The 19,349-nt window shown below is 40.8% G+C and overlaps 1 protein-coding gene across 2 annotated transcripts in view; it reads left to right on the forward strand.

The window, feature by feature from the left end:
- The window catches only part of vps39 (VPS39 subunit of HOPS complex), a 114,178-nt gene that overhangs the window by 72,483 nt on the left and 22,346 nt on the right, over positions 1-19,349 (forward strand). Inside the window, exons 18-25 of one of the 2 annotated variants that reach the window (XM_043698294.1) lie at positions 1,660-1,777; positions 4,159-4,287; positions 5,832-5,934; positions 9,461-9,506; positions 10,263-10,412; positions 13,168-13,302; positions 14,491-14,582; positions 16,349-16,439. In XM_043698294.1, the coding sequence (XP_043554229.1) occupies positions 1,660-1,777; positions 4,159-4,287; positions 5,832-5,934; positions 9,461-9,506; positions 10,263-10,412; positions 13,168-13,302; positions 14,491-14,582; positions 16,349-16,424 (849 nt within the window). In that variant the 3' untranslated portion in view covers positions 16,425-16,439. Of the gene's footprint in view, positions 1-1,659; positions 1,778-4,158; positions 4,288-5,831; positions 5,935-9,460; positions 9,507-10,262; positions 10,413-13,167; positions 13,303-14,490; positions 14,583-16,348; positions 16,440-19,349 lie in introns of those variants that run through there. The other variant, XM_043698295.1, reaches the window with a different exon arrangement.

The following is a 19,349-nucleotide window of genomic DNA, read 5'->3' on the forward strand; positions in this document are numbered from 1 at the left end:
AAGGGATTGAGGGTGATTTAGCAGTTTGGATCAGAAATTGGCTAGCTGAAAGAAGACAGGGTGGTTGTTGATGGGAAATATTCATCTTGGAGTTCAATTACTAGTAGGATACCGCAGGGATCTGTTTTGGGTCTACTGTTGCTTGTCATTTATAAAAATGACCTGGATAACAGCATAGAAGGATGAATTTGTAAATTTGCGGATGGTACTAACGTTGGTAGAGTCGTGGATAGTGACGAAGGATGTTGTAGTTTACAGAGAGACATAGATAAGCTGCAGAGCTGAGCTGAGAGGTGGCAAATAGAGTTTAATGCAGAAAGTGTGAGGGGATTCACTTTTGAAGGAGGAATAGAAATGCAGAGTACTTGGCTAGTGGTAGGATAGATGAGCAGAGAGATCTGTGTCCAGATACATAGATCCTTGAAGGTTGCCACCCAGATTGATAGGTTTGTTAAGCAGGCCTATGGTGTGTTAGCTTTTATTGCTAGACGGATTGAGTTTCAGAACCATGAGGTCATGCTGCAGCTGTGCAAAATTCTGGTGCAGTCCCATTTGGAATATTGCATACAGTTCTGGTCACCCCATTATAGGAAGGATGTGGAAGCTTTGGAAAGGGTTCAGGAGATTTACTAAGATGTTGCCTGGTCTGGAGGGAAGGTCTTATGTGGAAAGGCTGAGGGACTTGAAGCTGTTTTCGTTGAAGAGAAGAAGGTTGAGAAGTGACTTAAATGAGACCTATAAGATAATCAGAGGTTAGATAGGTTGGACAGTGAGAGTCTTTGACCTATAAGATAATCAGAGGTTAGATAGGTTGGACAGTGAGAGTCTTTTTCCTAGGATGGCAATGGCTAGCACGAGGGGACATAGCTTTAAATTGAGAAGTTTGAAGAGAAGAAGGTTGAGAAGTGACTTAAATGAGACCTATAAGATAATCAGAGGTTAGATAGGTTGGACAGTGAGAGTCTTTTTCCTAGGATGGCAATCCTAGGACGAGGGGACATAGCTTTAAATTGAGAAGTGATAGATGTTAGATGTCAGACGTAGTTTCTTTACTCGAGTAGTAGGGACGTGGAACGTACTGCCTGCAGCAGTCGTAGACTCGCTAACTTTAAGGGCATTTAAATGCTTATTGGATAGGCATCTGGAGGAGAATGGTAGGTTAGATGGGCTTCAGATTTATTCCACAGGTCAGCATAACATTGAGGGCCGAAGGGCCTGTACTGCTCCATAATGTTCTATGTTTGTGGAGATGTGACCCATAACACAAACAATAATATTGTAGTTATCTTCCCAATCTTGGAGCTTCTCCTTTGACCCTCTCACCTTGTTCAAATCTTTGAAATATTCATCTTGTTTAATGTCCTCATTCTCTACCAAAGATTTAACCCTAGAAACTAACCTTGTGGTGCTATTGCTTTTTAAGACTGAGCTCCACTATTCTTCTCAACTTCTCAAAGTGCTTTGATTCTCCTGCCACTAGCAGCACTCTGTTCTTTAGGTAAACTGATGGGATATTTCCTCATCAGGAGGCATGGATCTGAGACAGCTCAACAATGCATCTTTACCCAGTCAAATTGACTTTTATTGATACCATAACTGTCACAGGTTGTCTTTATTAATGTCGTAGAAATAAATGTTGTTTATCCTCCTCTTTCCTAGGAACATATTATCTATATCTGGGACGAAACTGGGCCAGTCTTCCACAACTGCCTGATCCAACTATATCGTGAGAAGGTGCAAGCCCTGATGAAGGAATACCTCAATTCTCTGCCTGAGGGTAAGAGCTATGACTGTGAAGAATCTGCATTGTATGCAAGTGCATTTCCTTCTGAATACATATTTTCTGCTATTAGTTTGCTCCCCTCTCCTTGAAAGCATTTGCTTGGAGCACTTTGCTCACCTTGCTTGATAGTGCCATAGCATTGATCTCCCTTGCTGTCAAATTCCACCCTGTTAGAAAAAGTAGGATTATATAGTCCATACCTACATTTATACTGAATCCGGCTCAGAGGAATAAAAGTAGCCAACCCACCCTCCAGTACCACAGCCCTGCGCAGCAGCAACAGAACTTAATATGCTTCTCTTTCTCATAAAAGTCGCTCCAAGTTACTTTTAGTTGCACTTGGTGTGCAACAAAATATCAGTACAATAAGATGGGAATTGAATCTTGTACCATTCAGCCAAAATTGAGTAGTTTTTTTTTCTCATGACAACTACTTCTCTCTCTCTCCCACTCGTTTTCTTCAATTCCTCACTATATTTTTAATGGGGTGTACTCTCCATGTTCAATTTTGAACCCATTCTCAACAAATAGTATGGTTGAATAGAACAGTTGCGCAGCTTTAAGTCTTATGGAATAGGAAGATTAATGCCAGCATGAAGAAAAAAAAATGAAGGACAAGAAAAGTCATGGTATATGATTGTCTTTCGGATTGCAGTATGGCATTGAGTGGTGTGCCCAAAGCTTAGTGCTAGAATTAGTGCTTATATAGATGAACAAATAAAAAGAAGTTATATAACATGAAGTCATTGGATCTTTGCTGCAATAAGACTAGTTTTCTCCAACGAAAACAAGGTAATTTTAACTTAACATGTATAGAAATAATTAGACTTAAAACCAAGAACTTTCGCATTTGCTGGAGATCTAAAACAAAACACAGAAATTGTTGTAAAAACACTGAGGGTCACAGGTCTCGAAATGTTAACTCTGTTTCTCCACACAGATGCTGCCAGACCTGACTAAGCTTCTGTAGCAATTTTGTTTTGTTAGAAAAATACAGAAAGCTGGTGAGCTGTTAAGTGATTTGTTGATTTCCCAGGCCTACTTTGGAATATGAGAACTTCACTTTAAAGATCTGTGCAGTTGAACATTACAAGAGCTTCATGCTGGAGCACTATCAAGTTGTAAATGTTGGAGTTTACAACACACTGTTAAAACAGGATAAAGAAGCTCTTAGTAAGCACTTTATCTGTGGCATGCTGTTCCCAATGGTAGAACTGGATGTGGGTAGCATTTCTGTTCTCACGTCAGGAGCTCACAATTAAGTGTGGATGTTATGGACTCTGGAAAAAGAAAGAGACCAAGAGGGGACACATTTTAGTGATGATAATGAAAATTAACTGAGTTATTTAAGCTAAGACAAGTAAATCGATTTTCTAAGTATTTGTGGAAGAACAAAAGTTGAGTCCCTTCTTTGAAAAAGCAGTACACAATCTTTTACATTCATCTAAACAGGCATTTGAGTCTTACTTGAATGTCTCATTGACAGTGCACAGCTCCCTCAGTATAAAGCTGGAATGTCAACCTTGATGAAGTCACATTGAACTCTCAATGAAGTTGACTTTTCAATCCACTTTAGGAAATAATTAAAAATGGAGAGTACATTTTTGAATATGAAGTCTTCAGTCGAAAGATCTGTAGTCTCTTCTTTGCAACATCTTCAGTGCCATCAGGATTTTTCCAGGTTCCGTTTTTCTATTTGGATCTCATTTCATTATTGCTGACTCTGTTTGTGCAGGATACCTACAGATTTTAGCTTGACGTTTGTATTCTGGCTCAAGTTTGTCGTCTTTTCATGGTCATCACAAATATGACTTCTCTTTTGCCTTCCTTAGCTTCTTCAACATCAAATACTAGGTACACCTATTCTCTTTTCTACGTGCAATATTTTGGTTTTGTAGTGCATCAGCACTTAATGGTTATTGTTCAGAGATATACACTTTGACCAGACAAGTGCAAAGTATTGCATAAAGGAAGAAGAACATGAATGATCTATTACTCCATGAATGGTTTTGAAACCATTCAAGATGACGTTAAATGAAAGTTAGGAGTCTTGTGCACTTGATTTGAAATTCAGCAAATCCTAAGAAGTTCTGAGCTGTAAGGTGAAAACATTAGGATACCAGTTATTATGTACTCAAAATGTGTACTAGTCTAATTAAACTGTATGTTGAATATAGTATGTAGATTGTATCCATTTTGTCCAACTCATTTTGTCATTTCTGAGCAGCCAGTTTATCCGAGATTTTCTACCTGTTTCACCTTCTTAAAACATAACCAAAACTTGAGAAGTCTCGAGTTCCTTTTTTTTAAAACTTTCTCGTGCTTTGCATGTAGTTTAAAAATTGTATTGTAATCACCATGGTTTATTGTTCTAGATGAGATTCCTGTTCCTGCTGGAAATGAGGATGGGGAGTTGGGAGAGTATAGAAACAAGCTGTTGTGTTTCTTGGAAATTTCCACACATTATCAACCTAGCAAGCTCATCAGTGACTTTCCATTTGATGGTAAGTGGCCAAATATCCAGACAAAATGATCATAAGTATAACTTATTTGAATATTTCATTGCTTTTGTGAAACATGTGTAATGTGTATTGAGATAGTTGTTATCACGACTATGTAGTTTTGTTAAATTTATTTAATGGAGGTATGTTATAACATTAGCAGGTTAATTAAAAATAGTTGTACATGTTGCTGCCATACATTTTGACATTATTTTTGAGCAATGAGGAAAGATTGGATAGGAAGGATTTTTTTTAGAGCAGTGAAGGTTGAGAGGGGACCTGATAGATGTGTAAGAGTATAAGGAGCATAGATAAGGTATATGCTATACATTGTAAATCTGTCTGATTCAGGAGTCTTTTCTGACCTCTGATTTTTTTTTTGTCCCAAATTATTGTATTAACTCAAAGACGTTACAGCACAGAGGAGGCCATTCCATCCATTGTGTCTGCGCCAATCAACAAAGATCTAACCACACCTAGTCCCATTTTCCAGCTCTGATCCATAGCTCTGGAGGTTGACTTTTGTAAAAAGAAAAAGGGGAATCTTTATCATTTAGTACAGTCTGAATGAATGCCTACAATCCTAATGGAATGAGGGAATACATGAATATATCATTTGAGAGCTAAATGGGTTTAAATTGGTTGTCTAAACAAAGGGAGCAGGTATTCAATGTGATGAGAGTTTAAAGGGGTGTGGTCAGCTGAAATAAAGCTGGATCGTAAAAGTGTGGACTTGAATTCTGTTTAAATGCAGTTATCATTTCATACATATCATAGATAAATTCTGTCCCTTAGTCCTCTTTGTAATATTTTCTCTACCACCAAGGTTAAAATGTCTGGCCTGTAATTTCTTCCTCCCATTTTTAATAATGGATAATGTTAGCAGTTCTCCAGTCCTGGCATTTTGCTTGTGGCCAGAGTGGATTTGAAAATTGCTGCTGGGACCCCTGATATATTCTCCCTCATCTCCTTCACCTACCTGGTATAATCTCATACAGGCCTGTGGATATATCAATTTTAAAGCTGTTAAACCCACAAATACTCTTCTTCTCCCCTCCCCCCATATTTGCTAAAAATGTCAGTCTTCCACAGTGATGTCTCTACCTGCATAATCATTTTTCATTGTGAAGAAGAATCAAAGTATTTATTGAGGATTATGACACATTCTGGGTTATCTCCAGTTACTACTTTGATCCATAAAAGGCCCTATACTTTCCTGAGTTAATCTCTTCCTTATTCTACATTTAAATAAGACATGTCTATTGCTCTACTGAAGTGTCATCTTTAATTCCTTCTAAAATTGTCCCACAGGTCTTGCCTCCTTCTCAAAGCTCTGTCATCCCTGTTCTGGTTCATTCTTTTCATGGGTCTTTGTTTTCTGAAATGTGAAGTTGGAACACGGTTATTGCTTTTTGACTTGTCTAGACTTTACGACCGTGGCAACTTCATACACTGCAGCTTGGTCTTTATTTTGAGTGGAGAAAGTCCTCAATGGGAAAAAGAAGGTGAGAGTGAACATGGTAATTATGTTTCTGGTTGTATTTCAGGGTTACTGGAGGAGCGAGCATTGCTGATGGGTCGGATGGGTCTACATGAACAAGCCCTTTTTATTTATGTTCACATACTGAAGAATATCAAAATGGCAGAAGAGTAAGTAAATCACATTGCATATTAGGAGTTCTGTCATCTATAGCTAAATTTACTGGATTTTATATGTTCATTTCAAACTTAATTGGACTATTTTTAAGATGGAAATGGTGGACGTGCATTGCTAATGTCCTTCTGTTCAAATTCAGCACTGCACAATGAATACGGTTACTGTTCCTTTGCTATATAGTTCTCCACCAGCTGCCAGCAGGATGGGTTTGATGTACATCTTGCATACTCAATTTTTATTAGTACAAATTTGTACCTGTTTCTGCAAGTTAATTTGCCTCCTGAGAATCAGACAATGTTGGGGAGGGAGTTTTCACTTAGTCACTTTAGATTAGATTACTTACAGCATGGAAACAGGTCCTTTGGCCCAACAAATCCACACCGACCCTCCGAAGAGCAACCCATCCAGACCCATTCCCCTACATTGACCCCTTCACCTAACACTACGGGCAATTTAGCGTTGCCAGTTCACCTAACCTGCACATTTTTGGACTGTAGGAGGAAACCGGAGTACCTGGAGGAAACCCACGCAAACAGGGGAAGAATGTGCAAACACCACACAGACAGTCGTCAGAGGCTGGAATCGAACCTGGGACCCTGGTGCTGTGAGGCTGTAGTGCTAACCACTGAGCCACCGTGCCATCCATAGTCATAGAGCTATTTAACATGGAAACAGACTTTGGTCCAACACGTTCATGCTGATCAGATATCCAAAATTAATTTAGTCCCATTTGCCAGCATTTGGCCCATGTTCCTCTAAAAGATTCCTATTCATGTGTCCATCGAAATGCCTTTTCAATGTTGTAATTGTACCAGCCTCCACCACTTCCTCTGGCAGCCCATTCCATACACTCATCACCCTCTGCGCAAAAAGGTTGCCCTTCAGGTCCCTTTTAAATCATTCCCATCTTATTCTAAACCTGTGCCCTCTAGTTCTGGACTTCCCCACCCCGGCAAAAGATCTTGGCTATTCACCTTATCCTTGCCCCTCGATAAGGTCACCCCTCAGCCTCCAACACTCCAAGGAAAAATAGCCCCAGCCTATTCAGCCTCTCCCTATAGTTTAAGCCCTGCAACCCTGGCAACATCCTTGTAAATCTTTTCTGAACCCTTTCAAGTTTCACAACATCATTCCTATAGCAGGGAGACCAGAATTGCACACAGTATTCCAAAAGTGGCCTTACCAATATCCAGTACAACCGCAACATGACCTCCCAACTCCGATTCCCAATGCACTGACCAATAAAGACAAACATACAAAGTGACTCCTTCAAATGAGAGGCATAGATAGAGTGAATAGTCAAGACATTTTCCCAGGACGGAATGGCTATCATGAGGGGGCATACTTTTAAGGTGATTGGAGGAAGATTTAGGGGAGATGTCAGAGGTAAGTTCTTTACACAGAGTAGTGGGTGTGTGGAATGCACTGCCAGCGGTGGTAGCAGAGTCGGATATGTTGGTGACTCTCGGATAGGCATATGGAAGGTAGTACCTGAAGGGTATGTAGATTTGTTTGATCTGACAGTAGGTTAAAGGGTCAGCACAACATTCTGTTCTATGTTCTTACAGACATGAATGAGTTATTTTAGTTTTCTGTCGCCTATTTCCAATTCTTTGCGAGCAAAGCGTGATTGTGAATACACCAAATTTCATGGTCTGTTAAAGATGCACCCTTTTGGGTGCCTCTGAAGGTGGATTATCTCATTTATCCTTTCAATAAGGAAAGTTGCAGAGAGAGCAGTTCAATACAAAACGGTAAGCGAAAACAGCTGCAGGAAATGTTCTCCACATACCAAAAGAGAAAATGCTGGAAAATCCCAGCAGGTCTGGCAGCATCTGTAAGGAGAGAAAAGAGCTGACGTTTCAAGTCTAACTGACCCTTTGTCAAAGCTGTTGGAGAAAAGAGCAGTACTATTTCAGGGTAGGCATTCCTGGAAGAGAGGTGGCAGTGGGTTAAACACTGGATAAAAGCAAAATACTGCGGATGCTGGAATCTGAAACCAAATGATTCAATCTTCCGCAGTAATTTGCTTTTATCCAGTGTTCTGCACATGGCAGGGAAGGAGGGAGAGAAAGATTAGGTGCTTTCTCTTTCACAGGCTGAATGTTTTCCTCTGTGTAAACACTTGGGTATAGCCGCTTGCCCAGGAACCATCACATGACTGTTAATATGCTGAGCCCTCGGGCCCACACCACAGCTGCAGATGCAATAGACTGTTGGGCCAATAGGACTCTCATATATACACACACACACACACACACACACACACTCATTCTATTGAGCATTCTGCCCCACTGCAGAATAGGCAACATTATAGATACAACTCATTTTTAAAACTGCAATATCTTCAACCGTTTTCCTTGCTTTAAACCAGTACCCTATTCCTAATTTTTTAGTCCAGTTCAAAACAAAAGTGATCTTTTACAGTATTTTATGCTTAAGATAAGATTTAGATTAGATTAGATTAGATTACTTACAGTGTGGAAATAGGCCCTTCGGCCCAACAAGTCCACACCGACCCACCAAACTGCAACCCACCCAGACCCATTCCCCTACATTTACCCCTTCACCTAACACTACAGGCAATTTAGCATGGCCAATTCACCTAACCTGCACATTTTTGGACTGTGGGAGGAAACCAGAGCACCCGGAAGAAACCCATGCAGACACGGGGAGAATGTGCAAACTCCACATAGTCAGTCGCCTGAGGCGGGAATTAAACCCAGGTCTCTGACGCTGAGGCAGCAGTGCTAACCACTGTGCCACCGTGCCGCCCACAAATGCCTGAGAAAGTACACCTACAAGCACAGACTTTCCCTTTCACCATAATTCTCTTTAGAGAATATAGCTGTTGGTGGGGTACAATTCAGGAGGTGCTAGGATTCCTCGAGGATTTGCCTCTAGGAATATGCTTTATTTGCATTTCAGGATATCAGAAGCTTCTTCTGCTGTGACCAGGAAACTGCAAACGAAATGTGTTCGAAATTGTCCTCAAAGGATGGTAAATTGCGACCTTCTCTACTTTAGAGGGCTACAGAATCATGGAACAAGGTTGTAGAGACTCAGTTGTTCGCAATACCAAAGACAAAGATTGCTAGATCCCTCAATATTATTAATAGAGGGATATGTGGACAGTGCAGGAAAATGAATGAGGTAGAAGATTAATCACAATCTAGTTGAATGGCAGAGCAGGCTTCAGTTTCAATGACTCACTCCTGCTCCTATATTATTGTGTCCTCTATTTATAAATTTAATTTCAACTATCTTACCAACTTACTCTAAGTCTGACTTCCAATACACAGCCTCAGTGAGTTGTGACAGTACTCACAATGAAAATGTTAGAAATTTGCCTATTGGATTGATTTCTCACTAATCTTGCCAAGTTCCATTTAGCTTTTTCTAGTTCAGAACATTGTTTTTAAGTGGAGTTCACTTGCTTTTACCCTTATTAGTGCAGTTCAAATGGACGTGATTTGCATAGGTTGATTTTCATGAGTACGTTTTCCTTTCCAATTTCAGATACTGTCACAAACATTATGACTGGAACAAGGATGGTGACAAAGATGTGAGTATACACAGTGCTAATCCATCCTGTGTAGTAGAATTACAGTTTTAAACTGTAGGGGGTCAAGTCTTGTAGCCCTGACTTAAGGGAGGGAGGAGGGGAGGTAAATCCAATCTGTAGCTGGAAACAAACAGTTTAACTATCATCTGTTGTACTTTGAGTTAAATGGATACCAAGGTGGGGGAGCTCCCCAGAGGACTTGGGCAATTTGTTAAATAATGATCAGGGCAGTTGTATTCAGCACTTCAAGAGTATATGGTGCTGTTTATTGATGTTTACTTACTAGCTTGCCTCATGGGCGGCACGGTAGCACAGTGGTTAGCACTGCTGCTTCACAGCGCCAGAGACCCGGGTTCAATTCGCGCCTCAGGCGACTCTCTGTGTGGAGTTTGCACATTCTCCCCGTGTCTGCGTGGGTTTCCTCCGGGTGCTCTGGTTTCCTCCCACAATCCAAAAATGTGCAGGGGTTAGGTGAATTGGCCATGCTAAATTGCCCGTAGTGTTAGGTGAAGGGGTAAATGTAGGAGAATGGGTCTGGGTGGGTTACGCTTCGGCGGGTCGGTGTGGACTTGTTGGGCAGAAGGGCCTGTTTCCACACTGTAAGTAATCTAATCTAATCTAATATAGCTAGTTAAGTTAGTCAAAAACATATTAAAATTGTTAATGAGACTTTGTCAGAATTTTTTTTTCTCTAGCTCATAATCACAGTACTTTGAAAGATAAATGGTTACATAAACAATTTAATTATTTCATTAGGTGTATCTTTCTCTACTACGTATGTATTTGTCACCTCCTGATATTCATTGTGTTGGACCAATCCGGATGGAGATACTAGAGCCACAGGCAAATCTTCAGGCTGCACTGCAAGTACTAGAACTGCACCACAGCAAACTTGACACCACAAAGGTACTGTCAGTGTTGTACCTGGACAAGCAGATGTAAAATTCAGTGCCAGTTTTTTAGTACTTGTCAACAAGACTGAAACTCCATAAAGAATTATTGCACTAAAGTGCTAGAGATCCTCGGTTAACATTGAATTTGAAATATGAGGCAGGTGACTTTTTTTTGCCTGTTCTACTCTCCAATAAGGAAGCAAACTTCCAATTATATGATCTCACATGTCATGTGCAAACCTGTTAGCTTGTTTGGCTCGAGTCCTCCATAGTGCCCTCCTTTAGCACTACTGTGATGTCTTCTCTGACCAGTAATGCAACTCCTCCATCCCTTTTACCTCCTTTCTATCCCACCTGAAGATTCGATATCCTGGGGCATTTAGTTGCCAATCATGCCCTCCCCTCAACCAAGTCTCAGTAATAGCAATAACATCATATTCCCAGGTACTAATCCAAGTCCTAATTCATCTGCTTTACCTACTATACTTGCATTAAAACAAATGCACCTCAGACCACCAGTCCCTCTGTGTTCATCCTGCTTCCTGCCTGCTCTTCCCCTTAGTCGCGCTGATTTCATTATCTAGTTCCTTACAGGCTGTAATTACTACCTACTTCCTATCCACCAACCTCATTTGATTCCCATCCCCTGCCACGTCAGTTTAAACCCTCCCGAACAGCATTAGCAAAAGCACCCCCAAGGACATTGGTTCCAGTCCCATCTCCCCCAGAACCAGTCCCAATGTCCCAAAAATCTGAACCCTTCCCTCCTGCATAATGTCTCAAGCCACGCATTTATCCCAAATATTCTATCATCCTACTCTGACTCGCACGTGGCACTGGTAGCAATCCTGAGATTACTAGCTTGGAGGTCCAACTTTGGCTTGGTTTCTAACTCCCTAAATTCTTCGTATAGGACCTCATCCCATTTTTTTTTTAACCTATATCATTGGTGCCTACATGCATCACGACAACTGGCTGTTCGCCCTCCCCCTTGATAATTTTCTGCAGTCGATCCGAGACATCCCTGACCTGTGCACCTGGGAAGCAACATACCATTCGGGAGTCTCATTTTTGACCACAGGGAAAATCCTATCTGCTCCGCTTATAATTGAATCCGCAAGACTATATAGCCCTTCTGTACAGCAGAGCCAGCCACAGTGCCATGAATTTGGCTATTGCTGCCTCCCCTGGTGAGTCATCTCCCCCAACAGTATCCAAAACAGTATACCTGTTTTGGAGGGAGATGACCGCAGGGGACACCTGCACTACCTTCCTTCTCTTTCTCTGCCTTTTGGTCACTCATTCCCTTTCTCCCTCAGCAATCCTAATCTGAGGTGTGACCAATTCGCTAAATGTGCTATCCATGACCCACTCAACATCGCATCTGCTTAAAGTGAATCCATCACAGCACCAGAGCCATCATGCGGTCTAACAAGAGCTGCAACTGGACACACTTCTTGCACATAAAGGAGCCAAGAACACCAGCTGTGTCCCTGAGCTCTCACATTGAGCAAAAGGAGCATAACACAGGTTATGGATTGATAGCGCACATTGAATAAATAAATACAATCTGGTAGGCAAAACAGAACTATGGCTGTAGAATGACAAAAATTGGGTCCTGAATGTTGAGAGGTATATAATATGAAAGAAAAATAGGAAGTCAAGTAAAGCTAGAAGGGTAGAACAGTTAAATCAAATATGGCATTAGAGATTACCTTGGTTCAGTAGATTAGGATTCAGAATCCGTTTGGGTCGTCGAATCTCCTGTTCCCTGGATGCTGCCTGACCTGCTGTGCTGTTCCAGCAATAAAGTTTCAAGTAGTTAGAGATTACCTTGGTTCAGTAGATTAGGATTCAGAATCCGTTTGGGTGGAGATGAGGAATATTAGATTAGATTTGATTCCCTACAGAAGAATCGACTGCAGAAAATCCTCAAAGGGGAGGGCAACCCTCCAAAGAGTAACCCAACCAGACCCATTCCCCTACCCTATTTTTACCCCTGACTAATGAACCGAACACGATGAGCATGGCCAATTCACCTGTCCTTCACATCTTTGGATTGTGGGAGGAAACCCATGCTCCATATTGGAGGGAAGAAATAATTAGTGGAAGTGATCTGTGCCCTTGCACCCCCACCCCAGCAACAATAACCACAATATGAAATAAAGTAAACGTATTGGGTGCTTGTGATAAAGCAATGGCAATAATCATGGCTGACTTTAATCGACTTATAAACTGAAAACTGGCAATGGTAGTCTGGATGAGGCCAAAGAATAGTTTTATCATAGAATAATAGAATCCCTCCCAACATGCAAATTTTGATATGCTTTCTTCAAACCGCACATTTTTAAACTGACCAGAAAGCAGGTGATTTTGTAGGATCTTTTATGATCCTACAAAGATCATAAAAGATACCCTGCATGTATAAAAGAAGGTGCCAACAATACATAATTATCATAAGATCACAAATGAGCCATCAAGGCATTGCCTGCTCAAGGAAATTTCAGCCAACTGGCCATGGTTCATGTGAGGCTGACCACTGGGAGTTAGCAACCAGTTCAATGTTTGAGCACCTCCGAGCTGAACCCTATCCTTTTTTGAGTAAGCACATTCCAGCTGAGGTCAATATTTACAAAGCATCAAAGTAAGCATTGAAATTGTTGTAAAACATAGTGTTAAGTATATACAGTGAACAGTATTTCACTGTGTTAATAGGCAGGGGTGTTTTTCCTATTTCTGTAAAATTTCTATTAAAAATGTTTCTGCAGACTTTGAATCTGCTACCTGCCAACACGCAAATCCGGGAGATCAGAGTATTTCTGGAGAATGTCCTTGAAGGAAATGCTCAGAAACGGCGCTGCAATCAAGTTATGAAAGGGCTCCTTCATGCAGAGTTCCTTCGTGTAAGTCACTTATTTGCACTTGAACCCAGCGATTAAAAATTGGTTTCAGGTAACTATTCCTCATCCAAGCATATGGTCTCTGCAAGCAAAAGTACTTTACATTCTCTCTCTCAATTGCAATGACAAGAAAGCAAGTTCTATCACTGCTAGTTGCATCAATTTCCAATGGGCTCAGCTCAATTTTATACTTTTGCCCTTTAAAGAGCCCCCGCAAGTAAAATCACTTCCCATTCAGTCCAACTCCAATAGACTCTGAGCATTTTCGATACACTTTTAGAAGCAATTAGTACTTACCTTTTCATAACCTATTACAAATTCTTTAACAGGAATTGATTCTTACGGTGGATTAATTACTGAGATTGTTTACCTCTGAGACTCTAATCGAAATTCAGAACCGACATTGGGAAGACCATAATCTCTACATCCAAAAGTTTTAAGAGGTATTATTTTGGGCATAAATCCAAATGGCACAAGTGCCCCTAATTTAGTAACCTCATCCAGAGATATCAAGAGATGCTTGTCTGGGAACTGGGGTGAAAAATGAATTGATATGTTCTTTTGCTTGAGACCATTTCGGGTTGAGTTCTGACGAATAAATATTTATGCTTCCTATCTCTGGCCATAAATTTCTCAGTCCCGATCTGATTACTCAAGGTGAAACCAGTATACAGTAACATCTCTGATACTGATTAATGTAGAATTTCAAGAAAAGTAATTGGATAGGGTAAGGAAGCAGGGTAATGTGTACTATATTAGCCCTAGATAAAGCAAAAAGTGAGAAATTGAAATTAATTATTTGACAAGAAGTTTTATAAGGACAATGGGATTTTTCTGCCATTTTGCATGTTTTGTTTGGCATGGCTGCAATGACGGCAATTTCACCTTCGGTTAAGAATCTCATCAACAAATGTGGACGTAATTAGTCTAGGGATACACTTTGATGTAACAGAGTGCTGTATTGTGGTGATACTGTATTTTAGATGAAATGTTAAAGTAAATGGTTCCCTCCAATGTGTGTGATACGATTTGAAGAAGAAAAGGAAGTTCATTGGACACACTGGGTGCTATGCAGAAAATAGCAAATTGTATTTGGCTATTCTATCAGCGACTGTATTCCAAAAATACTTGATTGGCTGAGTTAACTACTTTGGCATATAAAATGCACATTCTCTTTTTTTTATCTAATAGATCCAGGAGCAGAGAATTTATCACCAGGAGGTGAAATGCATCATAACAGAGGAAAAAGTCTGTCGGGTCTGCAAGAAGAAAATTGGAAACAGGTTCAGTCACTAAATGTTTCTCCCTGTAGCAAATGGTTACCTGTGGAAATCTGACCTCCATTCACTCCTTGGCAAAATTGGTGTTTGGAGTCCCCAAGTCTTTACCAAAAATACTAAACGTATTATGTTCATTTGACCTGTGACTAATAGCCAGCAATTATAATTATGTTTCCAAATGTAATTTATGCCCTTAAAGAGCCATTTTAACTATATAACAATAGGTTCCATTAGGAGAAGTAACAACAAGGGATAATGAATTAATAGGAGAATCGACGTTTCGGGCATAAGCCCTTCTTACAAAACGGAGAATAGTGTTACAGCTATAGAGTGCAGAGAAAGATCAACTCTGATATGTAAGAGGACCATTCATAATTCTGATAATAGCAGGGAAGAAGTTGTTCCTGAAGAAGGGCTTATGCCCGAAACGTCGATTCTCCTGCTCCTTGGATGCTGCCTGACCTGCTGCGCTTTTCCAGCAACACATTTTCAGCTCTGATCTCCAGCATCTGCAGCCCTCACTTTCTCATAATGAATTAATAACATTGCACAAGAAAATTAATGAACAGGGTTTTAAGCTCAAATGTACTGTTTCATATGCTCCTTCATATATTCCCACGTTGATGAAATCATGATGCTTATCCAGTCATCTGGGTGTATTAATTACTTCCAGGACTTTCGAACAGTGAAAATATTCCCTTCCTCAAAAAAGCTTCAGACTCCTATAAATAGGATATTCACAGTGTGGAAACAGGCCAGGGTTGGCATAAAAACTGCTGTTTTCTGCCTTTCACTTGCTTTTTGCAACACTTGGTGCTAAACTGTCAAATGGATCTTGGTTCTTGAGTTTATTAATTTACAAATGGCTTGCTGTTTCCTGGTGTGAATTTTGCTACATCACTGTTCTCAGTATGCATAGAAATCCTGGTATTCATACTGTGTTGGATTGTTTCACAACAAAGATGCACTATTACAAACTAATCCAAGCAAGGTGGATCTCTAGCAGAACATTTTCTTTGCTTTATTAATTTTATGATCGAGAGTGCAGTGCTGGGAAAAACACAGCAGGTCAGGTAGCATCTGAGAAGCAGGAGAATCGACATTTTGGGCATAGGCCGTTCATCAGGAATAAGCCCTGATGACATTTCGGGCATAAGCCTATTCAGGGCTTATTCCTGATGAAGGGCTTATACCCAAAATGTCGATTCTCCTGCTCCTCAGATGCTGCCTGACCTGTTGTGCTTTTCTAGCACCACAATCTCGACTCTGATCTCCAACATCTGCAGTCATCACTTTCTCCTTTATTAATTTTATTGTGTGTGTCATAGAGGAAGAGTTGAATATCTTTTGTATTGTTTTGATTTATTGTTGTCATGGACTGAAATATAGTGAAAAGTATTGTTTTGTGTGTTAACCAGACAAGTAATACCTCACGTGAGTATATCAAGGTAATAGAACAAAATGGAGAATAGTGTTACGGCTACAGAGTGCAGAGAAAGATCAACTCTGATATATAAGAGGACCATTCATAATTCTGATAATAGCAGGGAAGAAGTTGTTCTTTAATCTTTGATACGTGTTTTTAAACTTGTGAAAATTCTGCCCAATGAAATTGTGGAAGAGAATATAACTGGCATGGGAGGGATCTTTAATTATTTTAACTGCTTTCCAGTGGCAGTTGGAAGTGTAGATGGAGTCAGTGGAAGAAAGGCTGATTTGTATGGTGGACTGGGCTACATTCACAATTCTCTAATTTCTTCTGGTCATAGAGCAGTTGCCCTACCGAGCTGTGATGCATCTGGATTGAATGCTTTCTGTGGTCCATCTATTAAAAATAGTAAGTGACATTGTGGGCATGCTGAATTTTGTTGGCCTTCTGAGGAAGTAGAGGGATTGGTGTGCTTTCTTGATTGCAGTTCAACGTGGATGGACCGGGAAAGATTGGTGATATTTACTCCCAGGAACTTAAAGCTCTCTATCACCTCTGCCTCAGTATCACTGATACAGACAGGAACATGTCTTCCACTCCATTTCTTGAAGTCGATGACCAGTTTCTTCATTTGTTGATGTTGAGGAAGAGATTGTTGACCTCATAGTATGCCAGTAAACTTTCTATCTCTTTCCTACGCTGTCTTATTATTGTTTGAGATTCGATCCAATGGGGTGTCATCAGCAAATTTGTAAGTGGAGTTATGGCTGAATTTGGCCATAAGTCGTGAGTGTAGAAGTATAGTAAGGGGCTGATTGCGCAGCCTTGTGAGACACTGGTGTTGAGGATCGTCGTGGAGGAAGTGTTGTTCCCTATCCTTACTGGTTGCAGTCTGTGGGTCAGGAAGCAGAGGACCCAGTTGTAGAGGATAGAGCGGAGTCCTAGGTCTTGAACTTTGATGATTTTGGTTGGAATTGTGGTGTTGAAGGTGGAGCTAAAATCAATAAATAGGTGTCTTTGTTATCCAGATGTCCCGGGGATGAGCATGGGCCTGAGCATTGGCATTTGCAGTAGACCCTATTGTGACAATGGGTGACTTGTAGTAAATCAAGGAAATCTGGGAGTTGATGTGTTCCATTACTAACCTCTCAAACCACTTCATAATAATGGATGTCAGAGCCACCAGGCAGTAGTCATGAAGGCTTGTTGCCTGATTTTTCTTTGGCACCAGGATGAAAGTAATTGTCTTCAAGCAGATGGGGACCTCTCATTGGAATAAGAGAGGTCAAAGATTCTGTGAAATATTCCTACCAATTAGTCTGTATAGGGTCTGAGTACAAGGCTGGGACTCCATCTGCGCCAGTCACTTTTGTTGGGTTCACTCTTTCAGGAAGGTTGATCTGATCTCTGAGGTGGCAACGAGGTACAGGTGCACCCGAGGCTATCTGAACAGGTGACATCACTTCATTGACCCTCTGTTTATAACAAACAGAGAGTATTGGACTCATCGGGAAGGAATGCATTGTCATTCTGCCCAATTTTGTTTTGTAGCACATTATATTGTCGAAGACTTGCCATAGTTGACACATATTCATAGGTTAGTCTGGGACTCTAGTCTGGTATTGTCTGTTCGTGACCCTGATAGCTTTGCAAAGATGATTGTAAAGCTGGAGTCATAGCACTAGATGTATTGAGATGATAATTTCACCTTCAAAATTTAGGCCTATTGCATGTGACATGTTGGAAACAGCTGAGCCTTTAGCTATCTATAACTTTTTTTAGATTTAAATGAATTTGAAGCTAACAAACTGATTCTCAAGCTCAAACTGTCTATTTCACGTTGAGATTAATATTGTAGATACAATAGATGTATATTTTTGCCTTCCCTCATGGCAAGTTTGCTGACTGTTATTTATTAGCAAAAGAATAGCAGGTGGAAGCCCCACCATCTTCCTACATCTATCCTGATTAAGACTGCAGCTAACCAGAGCTACAGATCAGAGGATAAGGTAGCTGTGAAGGCAGATACAGCGTGCAGAGTCTGAGAGGAAGATAGACAATTGATAGGGTAAAGTTGCAGTCAGTGTGATAGGTTGAAGTGTGTGTATTTTAATGCAAGAACTGTCAGAAAGAAGGGTGATGAACTTAGCGCATGGATCAGTACGTGGAGCTACAATGTTGTGGCCATTGCAGAGACTTGGATATCACAGCGGCAGGAATGGTTGTTGGATGATCCAGGGTTTAGATGTCACAAAAGGAATAGCAGAGGAGGTAAAAGAGGTGGGAGAGTGGCATTGCCAATCAGGGACAGTATAACAGCTGCAGAAGGGGAGGTAGCGCAGGAGGGTTTGTCTACTGAGTCAACTGAGAAGTCAGAAACCAGAAAGGAGCAGTCACTATTGGGAATTTTCTGTCGTCTTAGCGGGTAGGATTAAGGAAAATCCTAAGGTGTTCTACACTTAGGTGAGGCCGAAAGGCCTGTACTTTACTGTATAGTTCTATAATCTATGTTGGCAAATGCCAAACTGACTACCAATTGAGAACCTCAAATAGGTATTTAATGCTCACGTAAGGACCTTATCCCATTGCAGCTAGTATAACCTAAGGTGGAGAGGGAGAATTTCCATTCCAGGTGCATGATGAGCAAACAAGTGCAGGCTTGCTTGCAGACTTCCAGCAGAGGTGGGAGTGGTGGGTCATGTACAGTCCTTTGACTAGAGGCAATCAGTGGTTGAGAGATTCAGCATAAGGTGGGGATGGTGCTAAGAACTAAATACTTAGTTCTCACTGTTGATCTCCTCCCATAGTCAGCTCCTCCCCTCCTGCTAACACCTGATCTTTTGACTTTGAGATGATGAATGAAAGAGGCCAGAGGGACTTGAGAAACACTGAGATGTAATGGTCAGAGATGCAGACGTTGCAAGGGGGAGAGAGATGTCTTCCAACCTGTTAACAAACGAGCACTCAGGACAACACTTATTTTAGGGTGATGGCTTTCTGTGTGTCAAAGTTTATGTCAGTTACTTTTGAACAAAATGTCTGCTAGCTTTTATGCCTGATGTCTTGTGCTAATTTAAATATGGTGATACAGAGGAACCTCGAATACCGATTACCCGAATACCAATTATCCAAAAATCAAATAATCCAAAGATCTTGAGGTCGCGATAGAAGCATTACATCAAAGACGTGTGTCCAACACTGATCGTGCATTTTGTTTACAGTGATTAAAAGTGCTGCCGAGAACAGTGCTGGACTGATGGGCATGCAGGCACTGTCTCTAAATGACTGACCTCCCGCCCCCATCCCCTCTCTCTCTATTTCTATTTCTATTTCTATTTCTC

The sequence above is a fragment of the Chiloscyllium plagiosum genome, chromosome 10 (genome assembly GCF_004010195.1).
Source record: "Chiloscyllium plagiosum isolate BGI_BamShark_2017 chromosome 10, ASM401019v2, whole genome shotgun sequence".
Taxonomy (NCBI): domain Eukaryota; kingdom Metazoa; phylum Chordata; class Chondrichthyes; order Orectolobiformes; family Hemiscylliidae; genus Chiloscyllium; species Chiloscyllium plagiosum.